This window comes from Anastrepha obliqua, chromosome 3 (assembly GCF_027943255.1).
Source record: "Anastrepha obliqua isolate idAnaObli1 chromosome 3, idAnaObli1_1.0, whole genome shotgun sequence".
Lineage (NCBI taxonomy): Eukaryota > Metazoa > Arthropoda > Insecta > Diptera > Tephritidae > Anastrepha > Anastrepha obliqua.
Genome location: NC_072894.1, coordinates 18581801 through 18595206, shown reverse-complemented (window position 1 = coordinate 18595206; position 13406 = coordinate 18581801). Strand labels below are relative to the sequence as shown.

The following is a 13406-nucleotide window of genomic DNA, read 5'->3' as shown; positions in this document are numbered from 1 at the left end:
GATTAGACATTTTTTCTTTTCCGACTTATGACCGGCTTTTTCATACAAATACTCCTATGTGGGATGTGCAAAATAACAAACTTGCTATTAACATTTTAAACAAAAATGGTTTTCAAATTCTTGTTTTGTAAGGAGTTTGGTACTAAAAAATAAAAAGTTAAAATTTCTGACTGGCTAAAAACATGTAAAATGTTGAACAAAGAGCTAAAAAATAATAATGTTTTCCTATCAAAAAATTAAAGAGAAATTGTGTTTGAGAAATATTACAAATAACCGAAAATATTTAACATTCAAAATCACTAAACCAACATTTTCAATTTTTAATATTCAATATATTTCAAAGTTAATACATTTTTTGTTTCTAATTTTTAAAGTTTACTTATGCTAAAATAGTTATAAGGTAGTATTATTTTCTTTGTGTCACAAAACGTGGGCCAAAAGTGCGTTTTTTCATGCTCCAAAAGAAATTTTTTTTTGAAACACAACTTCTTCTTCCCCTTGATTAGCGTGATAACCGCTTAAGCGATTTTGGCCGAGTTTAATACATCGTGTCAGTCCTTTTTTTTTCGTGGTAACTGGCACCATTTGAACACACCAGGTGAATCCCAGTCCTTCTCCACCTGAAGAGGCCTTCCTCTTCCTCTGCTACTACCAGCTGGTACCACATCGAATACTTTCGTAGTTGGAGCGTTTGTATCATTCGGACGACATGACCCATCCAACGTAGCCGCTGGATCTTTATTGCTGCTCTATGAGCTCATACAGCTCATCGTTCCATCACCTGCGATTTTCGCCGTTGGAAACGTGCGAAGGTCCAAAAATCTTACGCAGAATCTTTCTCTCGAACACTCCAAGCGTCGCTTAATCGGATGTTGTCATCGTCCAAGCTTCTGCGCTATACGTTAGGACGGGCATGAAGAGAGTCTTGTAGAGTGTTAGTTTTCTTTGTCGAGAGAGGACTTTACTGCTCAATTGCCTACTCAGTTTGAAGCAGCATTTGCTGGCAAGAGAGATTCTACGTTGGATTTCAAGGCTGACATTGTTATCGGTGTAAATGCTGATTCCTAAACAAACGAAGTCGTTTACAACCTCGAAATCATAGCTGTAAACAGGGACGTCGACTTTTTGTTTGATGACAAGAGGTGCTTTGTTTTGTTCTCGTTGACCACCAGATCCAATCGCTTTGTCTCTTTATCCAGTTTGGAGGAAGCAGAACTAACAGCGCGGGTTTTAAGGCCAATGATGTCAATATCATCGGCATACGATAACAATTGTACGCTCTTATAAAAAATTGTGTCGGAGCGATTAAGTTTTGCGGCTTGCTCGATCTTTTCCAGCATTAGGTTAAAGAAGCCACAGGGTAGCGAGTCGTCCTGTCTGAAACTTCGTTTGGTATCAAACGGCCGGAGGAGGCAGTACTCCATTCTGATGGCACTACTGGTATTGAGCCAGGTAATCTTACATAGCTGTATTAGTTTTGCGCGGATACCAAATTCAGACATCGCGGCATACAGGAAACTCCTTTCCGTACTGTCGAATGCAGCTTTGAAGTCGACGAAAAGATGGTGTGTGTCGGTTCTCTTTTCATGGGTATTTTCCAAGTTTTGGCATATTTTGAATGTCTGGTCGATTGTGGACTTTCCAGGTCTAAAGCTACACTGATAACATCCAATCAGTTGGTTGGTCGTGGGGTTCAGTCTTTCACATAATACGCTCGCTAGAACCTTATAAACGATAGAAGACTAATCCCGCGGTAATTGGCACAGATTGCAGAATCACCCTTCTTATGGATTGAGCGGCACACATTTTCACCCGACCATATTGTGCATAGGTGCTGATACATGCACCTTACCAACTCTTCGCCCCGTTGTTTGAATTTTTCAGCCGGTAGTCCGTTGGCTCCTGCGACTTTGTCAATTTTTAGCCGAGTTATCGCTATTCTCACCTCGTCATAGTCGGGTAGCGAAAGGACAGTCCCGCCGTCAACGATTGGGGTATCGGGATCTTCACATTCTCTGTGACATGCGCAGTTGTCACTATCTAACAAGTGCGAGCAGTGCTGCGCCCCTAATTTAAGCACGCTTTGGATGTTAGTCACGAGATTGTCGTCTTTGTTTTTACAGGAAAGCGCCCCGGTCTTTAAACTTTCTGTAAGCCGCCGAACTTTCTGGTAGCATTGTCGGGCGTTTTTCCTATTGTCTGGCATCTCAAACCGCAAGTGACGTATTTTCCCTCTCGTTTCTTCCTACTGATAATTTGTCTATCTCCTGTAGCGATCTCATATGACTCGCGTTGCGCCTGCTCGCAGGGCGGCAGCATCTTTTCTTTGCGCGGCAACATGACACTCCTCATCGTACCAACTGTTTTTTCGGGCTTGCCGAAAATCGATTCGTTCTTCGGCGGCGGTACGTAGGGAGCGAGATATGTTGCTTCAATCCTCGCGCTTGGCAGATTGTTGGGCAGTGCTCTCTGAGAGAGCAAGTATGAGAGTAGAATGGCGATTCCTGTGGCTCCCTGTTGCGATTGCAGCTTGCCGATGTCGAATCAGTTGATTGGTGTTTGGAAAGTTTTTTATCTATTTATATTCTAAAAAACAGTATACAAAATAAGAAGCTTGACATGGAAATAAAGATAGGAGGGAATAAGAGATAAGAGGCATCCCAATCAAATTTTCAGGATAGGTAGTGATGGTTGCCCAGAAAGTGGCCACACTTGGATGAAAGAAGTTTGGTTCATCCTTTGGATCAGACTTTTAAAATCAAACCAAATTCTTGTCGTGTCAAGCGAAAAGCTAACTTGCGGGTAAAATTTCCAAAGCAGGCCACTTTGGCTTTTTGACGAAAGGTAGTATTGTACACAGAAGCAGGTTTAAAGCTACTCGGATGCTTTTAAATTCATACCATGGCTTTGTTTGGCTTATATGAAAGTGCCTAAATTCCACAAACGCTTTCGCAAACATATTAAATAAAATCTTCTCTCATAACGTGATTTTCCAATACCTCTATGGGGCCATTGTGTCGGTTAGCGCTAATATGAAAATAAAATGAACTTTCTAAGCAAACCAAATTGTTTGGCAAAAAGAAAGTTCGATAAAAAAGGTCTATCTATTTGTTCACAAAATAAAGGAAACAATAATACGGAAATCTAGCTGAGACCTGCTGCTACACAAAGCAAGCATAAAATGGACTGAAAATCGAATGTTTGTTTGCTCATTTCTATAGTTGTGTGCTCGTTTACAAATATATAAATAAACTCGTATGTGAACGTGTGTGTGTATGTATATGTGACCAAACTTATACATATACGACTAGTATTTGTTGCTTCTTTGTTGACCACAATAGGAGTCCAGGACTACAATATGGCGGCCAATTGAACATTTCGGAAATTGGATATTTCGCACTTGATGATGGTCTACAAATTGCCCTTTGGTATCGAAGATCGACCACAATTACAAGACGAATGGACATGAAGATGGCACGCATCCGTTGCTTGATTGTGGTAAGTAGTATACTCAATGTTAGCGCACATACAAAATACCATACACGCACGTGCATATTTACACTTCTACACTACATATAAACAAAGAGGGCCGCAGGGCAAAATTTATTGGAGATGAGTTGCTTAATGGGGATAAAGAGCGGAAACAGTTTGGAAGCAAAGTGCGAGTAGTTTGCCAGCGCCGGGTGAAGGAAGAGTAGCGAGCAGCGTAAGGAGGCAAACTGTTGGACAATGGCAAATGAGTAAACAAATAAAAATTGAGGAGCGAATATTTGAAAATGCTTAGTTGATTGCGTGGGAGCGTGCGTGCGCCTGTGTGATTACAATGTGAATGTACGAAAAAGAGCAGAATTGTGTCAACTCACATATTTACTTATATAGTAAGTTTACCTTAGGTATATCGTATGTATACAAGTGTGTACAGCTGTGTTTGCAATAATAGCAGCGCGACATATTGCAAAGTTTTCACTACTTATTTAATTTATATATATATTTTTTTTTAATTAATTTACAATAAAAATTTAGAAACTTAAAGTTTAAGACTTTTGTATAAAATTTAGAAAAATTAACCAAATTTTCATCTAAATTTCAAGCTCTTACGCAAATTTTTAGGAACATTTCGTGTGTGTAGTTATATACAGACACTGACAGCTTATTTAATGAGGATACAATTTTTTTTTAAAGTTTGTCATACCCAGGAAATTGTCTACTCTTGCCCTAAACCCACCTCCGGCAGGCTATTCAAGACTAACATCCCGTCAGGAAGAGATTGGTAAACTGAAAGACAGTGGAGAAGAGGTAAAATTAATTGCTACACGGATGGATCCAAGCTGGAAAATAAAGTAGGCTATGGAGCTTTTTCAAAAGAATTTGGATTAAAATTATCTGTCCGATTTCCGGACTACTGTGGCGTCTACCAGACAAGTCTAAGCTATAAAGGAGGTAACTGTGTACCTTTACACACACGCCGTAACAAAAACTACGATAAATATCTTCTCGGACATCAAATCAATGGAGACAGTTATACGAAGAACAAAGGTTGCTCAGGGATGTCTGGCAGCTCTAAATGATATTAGCACCGTCTTCGAAATCAGCCTTATATGGGTTCCGGGACTTGCAAGGCCGATGAGCTACCCAGAAAGTGTACTAATCTTCTATTGCTTGAAAACAGAGGCAGAATTGGAATCTCTATGGCAACTTTCATATTAAGGATAAAATATAATATTCTTCAGGAGGCCAATAGGTAAGGGAGAGAAGAAAATATTTGTGTTACAACCAGGCTAATTTGGCCGAAAAAAAATAATATGTAGATGGCGGTCGCCATAGCCGAATGGGTTGTTGCGTGAGTACCATTCGGAATTCAGAGAGAACGTAGCTTCGAATCTGAAAGACCAAAATGAAGAAAAAGTTTTTGCTAAAAGCGGTCGCCCCTCGGCAGGCAATGACAAACCTCCGAGTGTATTTCTGCCATGAAAAAGCTCCTCATAAAAAATATTTGCCGTTCGCAGTCGGATTGAAACTGTTAATCATGGAGTTGGTCATCAAAAGACTGCAACATCACGTGAAATGGTTCAAAAGATGAAGAAGCGACTTGAGCGAAGTCCCCGACTAAGTGCCAATCAAATGGCGAAAGAACTGAAAATATCTGATCGTAGCATCCGCCGCATACTGAAGAATGATCTGAAAGTCAAGCCTCACAAAATCCTCACCAAAGCAGCAACAAGTCAGACTTGAGAGAGCGAAGGAGTTGTTTTGCTTGGTCGAAAGCAGTCAATTTCCGAACATTGTTTTTTCTGACGAGAAAATTTTTCATATTGAGCAATTCGTAAGCTCCCTAAACGATAGGATTTATTTGACCGACCGTTCATACGAGAATTTGAGTCATCAATTGGCCACTAGAAGGCAGCACCCGCCACAGGTAACGGTTTGGGCCGCTGTAACCGCGCTATCCAATCGTTCTCATCGAGCCTGGTGTCAAGGCAAATGCGAAATATTATCGGGAAAGTGTTCTGGATGTTGCTTTAAAACCGTGGGAAGACAAACATTTCGGTGGTAAATCATGGACATTTCAACAGGACTCGACACCATCTCACAAAGCTCGTGTGAGCCAAGGCCGGCTAGAAAAAACAAGTTTCGAGCTTCATGACGTCCACACAACGGCTTTCAAATTCCCCAGACGCGAATTCGATGAATTATTCTCTTTGGGCCATTTTGGAGTGCAAGCTCCGAACTAAAAGATTTCTCAGTCTCGAGGCGCTGAAAAAACCCTTGTCCGGGAGTGGGCCAAGATACTTGCAAGACACATTCGGGCAGCATGCGATTCGTTTCTGGACCGTCTCAAGGCCATAGTCAAGACAAAAGGTGGTCATATCGAAAAAAAGTAAATTGATTCTTCATTTTGTATTATTTTCACACATTTTTTACTTTGAGTTGAATAAAAGTACATAGTTTTCCCAGCTAAATTTATGGCCTTTTTAATTGGTCACACTTCGAGTGCCGGACCCTGTATGTATGTATATGATAAGAAAAAATAAGGAGTATTGGTCAACCTCTTAAGAGAGAACATCTCGAAGGTCATGGCTTGTTAAGTAGGCACTGTTCTAGGCTAGAAGTATTTTCTCATGAATACTGCCGAAGTTGTGGAGGAGAGGGAGAAATAATGAATCTTAAGAGATCTGGAAGAAGAAGTGTATGAACTTTATTCATGCTCAGAACATCGCACCTCAACAGCCTGAGCCTTCCTTTTACCAACCGGTGTGCTCGCCGTTGCCTCATCTCTCAAGTTGACCAAATTCTATGGGTCATCACCAAATCTGTTCCTCCAGATAGCTTCGGCTATAGGGGTGAACGAAAGCAGAAAAGCCGTAGCTTCAGTTTGAGGCGCAGTTGGCATTGCTTCGTTTGCTGTCTTCGCGTTCTTTTTCTTTGCCTTCTGGACAAATTTACTCCTGTATCTGGCACCTGTTCAGTGTGCTTTGGTACAATAATATTTTCTGAGCTTGAATTCGGATTAACCATAGTCCTAAGAGTCCCCGAACCTAGTGGTCCCCGAATCTGGTGTTCTCGGATGCGGTGACATGACTGGTAGGGGCTACCTATGTCATAATCCCAGCTTATTCCACCAAATTGCCTCTTTATAGCCATTAGAGCAATGATGCTTTTCAGATTTGCATCCAAATTTACCATATTACCTCCGTCCGTAGAAGAAAGCGTCAGAGCGTTGAGACGTTAATGAGTTATTCCAGTCTTCTTAGGATCAGCTACAGGATTGGCAGGGGTTACCTGCACTTCCATAGCTTTCATTGGTTTCACTGAGTCAAGCTCATTTTTACCCATTAACAGGTTTCTGATAGAGCTTCGTATAGAGTCTAGCGAGGATGCACCGTCTAATAGGTGTCCATATTCAACCAGCTTGCTTCCTCCAGGGCCCTAATTTCCAACTCAGGTCGTCTTAGTAGCAAATAAGTTTTGGCCTGCAAATCCGATGCCTAAGCAGGGAGGAGTACCAAAAGTGCGGGTACCCCGTGCAGAAAAGTCCTGGTTTGCACTCATTCCGTATCTGAATGGCCCTATTTATACTGTTCAAGGGAGCCACTGTTGAAGAGGAAACTGTTTATCGACATTTCGCGTTCAGATCCGTAGTGTTTTGTTTCACCTCAATAACAACTCTCTTCGTCGTTTGTCAGCGAGGGATATTACTGAATTTATTAGCAGGTGCACCACGCGCAAAATGTGCGTCATCTGTAATTGTCGAGCCTTAGCTTGGAGTCGAGCAAAGTTGTTAGGAAAGTACCATCTTGCTCTCTCACGGAACTATCCCATGTTGGAAACAAGCCTATCCTACGCATCATAAGAGTGTCTAACTGGTTCGATGAAAAATGAAGAGTAAGCTTACCGTGTTGCACATTGGTACCAGAACTGATCTACAGGGTCTAAGTGAGTAGGCTGTTTTTAAAACCGACTGCTAAAAACCTTACATAACTAACTAACTAACTAATTTTCACTATAATAAAAGGTTTGAAATTTATTGAATTTTTCTAAATTATATGAAAGCTTTGAAATTTTCAGTTACATGGGGTTTGCTCAAGTATTAATTATACATTGATAAAGAGTAGAAAATGGTTTAACAAAAAAATAAACAACTCGTCAAAACTTTGCAATATGTGGTGCTACTATTATTGTGAACAAAGGTGTACATACTTATTGACACTTCTGTCTTGTTGTTTGTTTGGTGTCACAAAGTCCTTTGATTTCCCAAGTGGAAGAACGTACAGACGTATGTATGTATGTGTGTACATCTCCTGTGAGTTGCATTGTCCTCCAGCAAAGGCCTTTCAAATAGACATCTGCGCATGTATGCGTATGTTGTAATGTGTGAGTGAAGCGTGTGTTTGATTTTTACACAACTCCGCAGCTTCATTTAGAGATGATAGTTGAAAAGAAATAATGGCACAAATTGAGGCAAGCGGAATAGGACAATTGTGCTGAGAGAATTTTTATTTTAAATTATGAAAAAGTAAATTGCTCTGCTCTCAGCGAATTTTAAAATATCAGTTGACTCTCCTGACGTCACACTAGCCCAATTGGTGATCAGTGTAACCACATTACCATTTGCGTAACTTGACTTGTCATTTTTTGTTTTACTCCAGCCTCTCGGAGTTTTAGTTCTTTCTTCTTGACATTTTGCTAACGGCGTCTCCTGCCGATTCTAAACCTCGCAGCGCCTATCTGGTCGCCTGTTTCTGCTAGGGCGCTACCGTAAGCACCTGCTTGAACCAGAGCCACCTACCAGGCACACCAGGAGGCACCTCTTCAATTACTCCAACGAGATCCAGGACAAAACAAATCTAAAAACTACTGGACCGGGTAGTGTTTAGACAGACAATAAAGGACATTCATCGGGAGACCCTTGCCACTTTATTAAGCTCCCGATCTGGAATGTCGTATTCGGAGTCCAACCACCATACAAAGCAGATGAAGAGCTCCAGCTACCCTTAGAAGCCCGCGTAACTTAGGCACACTTACGTTCGGGATACTGTAGCAGGTTAAACTCCTACTTATACAGAATTGACCCTGACGTACTAAACATATATCCAGCATGTGAAGACATCCCGCACAACACTAACCACCTTTTCACATGCCCCATCAAACCGTCATACGTCGAACACTCCTCTCTCTCTCACTCTGAGCACAACCTGTCGAAACAGCAAGTTTCGTAGGCCTGCCGTTAGATGAGCTAGACGAAGACAACCGATGATTTGCATTGCACTGAGAGTGTTTAGCAATGCTGATACAACTACAACAACCACATAGAACTCCATCTGTTCTGCGCTTTTTTTAAGAAAAAAATTGTGTAGTTTTCCTTTAAGGGGGTGGTAGGGCTTAGCGCTAAAAAAAAAACTTTTTTTTTGAATTTTTTACAGAAATATGGCTTAAGATACTTTAATAAAATCAGTTGCATGTTACTGTACATCTTTTCAATAAGTTTTTAAAAAATATTAATAATAAAATATTGACAAATAAGCCCATGACAGAGTTTTTTTGGGGATATGTTTTTCGAGAGGTGCTCTGCGCTGCCAATCGGCATTCGTCGTAGAATCATCTGAAACTAAAAAAGTCGAATTTTTCAGTTAAAGTATGACGTAATGCTCCCCCCCCCCCATTAATAAAATTTTTTTTTTTCATTTTTGTATAATAGTTTTGGTGGCAAAAAAACGTAAAACGAGCATTTTTGGCGAAAAATTTCGCCATATTTGTAAGTCAAAAACAACCTTAAAAAAAAATAAAAAAAAAACAGTGTGGGGGGAGGTATTTTTGATTTAGAAAACGTGTGCCAAATTTGAAAAGAATCGGTTGAATAGTTTCGGAGTTGTGATTGGCACCGACTTTTAAGAAGTCGTTTCGGGAAAAACGCGTTTGAAAAAATGACTCTGAAAAATTATCGATGCTCCGCATTCGAGGTAGAGTGCCTACAAAGGCTATAACTTTGAGAGTTCTGCTCCGATCCACTTAAAATTTTGACACAACATTCTTGAAATGATTTACTATAAGATGAGTGAAGAAAAAAAATTTCGATTTTGTGACACTTTAAAATCGCCGACATCTTGACATGCCTGGATTCATCTCAGAAATTTGTACATTATTGTGCTGCCAGGTGCAATTGGAAAAAAAATTATCTTAGAATAACTTTAGAAACTTCAACGTAGTCACGTATCTGGTAGACGCACATTTATTGTACATACTGTAATCGCTGAATTAAGTTTTTGAAGACTCAACTTTAACACCCAAGTCTACGCTATGTTACATTTTTTCTGCTATCCTCTTTAGATGACTGTTGTGCATTCTTAATGTGGTGTGGAGAAAGATAACTAAGAATATATATAAGTACACACATACATATGTACATACATACATACACACACATGCGACACAACTATTTTATTTTCCGAATACCCTTTCACAAACCTTACATTTTCAGAATTTTGCCAGTTACTCCCTAGGTGTAGCTCACTTGTCGCCGCTATTTTTCAAACTTTAAATACACCCACACACACACACATACATACACGAGTAAGGGATTTACTGGTAATAGTGCTTGTAGTGCGTATATCTCTTCTTTTCATTTGTTTCTCCTCTTTGCTTTTCTTTTCAGGTAACAAATAGAAATCACACCGATTCTCTGGAGCATTACATAACCACACCCTATGACGCGCATCTGGATTCTATGAATCGCTTCAATTTTGCTTTGCTTTCGAACGTAAGGGATTTGTTCAATTTCAGGTTCGTTAGAAAATGTTTCTTCATAATAGTTTTCTAAATATTGTGCTCTTTAGTTAGTTCTTTAGTAGTAATAAAAAAAGTTGCTGTAATAAAAAGAATATCACATACGCTTACGCACAGTATTTAAAAACTAAGAATAGCAGATTAAAATATAAAAATTTTAGATTTGCAAATCTACAAATACTAGTTTTAATTTTAAGAATTTTAGTTTTTCAATTTTGAATTTGAATACGCATGTACCATATTTTTACCTTTACTCCTTGCCAAAACCAGTGAAAATGTTGACCATCCAGATTAGATTGGATTAGATTTGTAGGAGGTTGGACAAGACCAAGAACCCAGTCTGGACGAACATTGTACTACACCCGTATAGACTACAGTGGAAGGAGAGAGAGACAGGATAGATATTATATGGATGGTAAGACGGGCACATTGGTTGGAGGTCACTCATCCGCGAATCTTTTAAATTCGTTGGTGAATCTTAAGAGATCTGGAAGAAGAAGAGTATGAACTTTATTCATGCTCAGAACATAGCACCCCAACTGCATAAGCCTTCCTTTTACCAACCGGTGCGCTCGCCGTAGCCCTAAAGACTACGCCCACGGCAGCGATGAATGTCATGCTGCATCTAAAACCGTTTGAGGCCTACAGCAAACAGCTGGCGGCGAAATCGGCACTTAGGTTAAGAGAATCTTCCAACTTAGCCACTAACAGAAGAGGTCACGCAAGAATACTAGACGAATACCCCTTCCCACATCAAACGACAGACTTTGGAAGCTCAGTGGAGTTGCATTTAAACACGTCCTTTACCACAACTTTCCCAACGAGAGAAGATTGAGACAATGGGGTAATGAACAACAAAAGCGGAATCAGCATCTATACTGATGATTCCAAGCTAAATGATCAAGTAGGCGGAGGCCTTCATTCTGAAGGAATGAATGCCAACATCTCGTTCCGGTTAACGGATCACTGCAGCGTATTTCAAGCTGAAATATTGGCTATCAGAGAAGGCCTGCTAGCCCTAAATAAAAGTGTCCTCACAACAAGAGATATAAACATATATTCAGATAGTCAATCGGCCCTGAAAGCTTTAAAATCACCTAATATTAACTCGAAGCCAGTAAAATAATGTATTGACATTTTGACAGAACTATCACAGTACTTTGTAATAAACCTGCTCTGGGTGCCGGATCATAGAGACATCGAAGGCAACTGCAAAGCAGATGAACTGGCGAGATTGGGTACCACATTACCGATCCAACCAGACAAAGCAAACATACCTATACTTTTAGCAACTTGCAAGATGTTTATAGAGAAACACACTATCAGTGCTGCCAACAGGCTATAGTCTCAGTCCCTGACTTGTGCAACTAGTAAAATGACGTGGCCGGCATGGAACATGGGCCGCCCAAGCTGACTGTTGCAACTAAACAGGAAAAACATGAGAAATCTTCTCGGGTCCTAACAGGGCATTGTCTGATTGGCAGGCATGCCAGTAGACTGGGAGCGCCCTATAACGACTATTGCAGAAGCTGTGACGACATTGAAGAAGAAGAGACTATAGAACACTTTCTATGCGGGTGCATGGCTCTGGATAGAAGAAAGCTCAATATTTTAAGAAACATTTCCCTGAATAACTTGGCAGAAGTAGCCAATATATAAATTACACGTCTTGTTAGATATATCAAAGCCACAGGTTCGTTCAATGAGGACGATGTAAAGTGAGGAGAGGGAATAGCTCCGGTGGTATCACAATGGGTGTACCGCAGGCCTAGGTGTGTCAAACGACAACCATCTAGCCTCGTCTTTCAAGTTGATCAGATTCGATGGGTCATCGCCTGATCTGTTCCTCTTGATAGCTTCGGCTATAGAGATGCACGAATGCAGAAGAGCCGCAGGTCAGGTTTGAGTCGCAGTTGGCATAGCTTCATTTGCTGTAGCCCTAACTCCCACTTCTCGCGCCGTCTTCGCGTTCTTCTGCTTTTGTCGCGTTCTTTGCCTTTTGCACAGATTTACTCCTGTATATGGCAACTGTTCAGTGTCCTTTGGTGCACTGGTACTTTCTGAGCGTGAATTCGAATTAACCATAGTTCTAAAAGTCGCCGAAACTGGTGCCAGAATAGGAACAAATTTGGTTTTCTCGGCTGCTTTAACATGGCGGGCAGGGGCTACCTGCGTCATAACCACGTCTCCGTCATTCAAATTGCCTCCCTAATTACACGCTTTCTTTATAGTCGTTAGAGCAACGATGCGTTTCAGATTTGCATCCGAATCAACCATATTACTTTCGTTCGTAGAAGAAAGCGTCAGAGCGCTTAGATGTAAATGAGCTATTCTAGCCTCCCCAAGATCAGCTACAGAATTGGCAGGGGTTACCTGCTTTGGAAGCTTTTACTGAATTCACGGAGTCAAGCTCATTTTCACAACAGGTGCTCGATAGAGCTTCTTATAGAGTCTGCCGAGGATGCACCGTCTAATAGGTGTCCATTCTCAACCAGCTTGCTACCTCCAGGGCCCTAATTTCCAACTCAGGTCGTCTTAGTAGCAAATGAGGTTTGGCCTCCACTTCCGATACCCAAGCAGGGAGGATTTCCAAAAGTGCGGATACCCCGTGCAGAAAAGTTCTAGTTTGCACTCATTCCGTATCTGAATGGCCCTATTTATACTCTTCAAGGGAGCCATTGTTGATGAGGAAACAGTTGATCGACATTTCTTGCCCAGATCCGTAGTGTTTTGTTTTACCTCAATAATCTCTCTCTTTGCCGTTTGACAGCGAGGGATATTACTGAGTTCATTAGCAGAGTCACCACGCGCAGGATGTGAATCTTCACCACGCACTAACGGTTTTGGCTTAGTAGGGGGTTGAAGGGCACCTAATTTAATGCCTTATCTAAGCCCTGCACTTGATCTCACAAGCAGTCATAGTCAATCCTAAGGACAACTCAAGTCTCTGACATTAGATTTGGTTATGAAAGCAGTGTAAGCGCTCTTGAAGTGGTCACTTTTAGCCTCAAAACTTCATTGTAGTGGGGGTTCACTGGGGAAACTGATTCATCAGAATATCAAAGTACATTCTCTTCCATTAATTTGTACTTTAGAAATCTGAAGTATTGAGATATTCTTAAATG

At 40.8% G+C, this 13406-nt stretch overlaps 1 protein-coding gene across 1 annotated transcript in view; it reads left to right on the top strand.

Moving 5' to 3' along the window:
* Nucleotides 1-13406, top strand: part of LOC129240698 (uncharacterized) — a 106357-nt gene that overhangs the window by 23516 nt on the left and 69435 nt on the right. Inside the window, exons 3-4 of the mRNA XM_054876652.1 lie at nt 3342-3498; nt 10151-10278. Coding sequence (XP_054732627.1) covers nt 3342-3498; nt 10151-10278 — 285 coding nt within the window. The remainder of the gene's footprint in view (nt 1-3341; nt 3499-10150; nt 10279-13406) is intronic.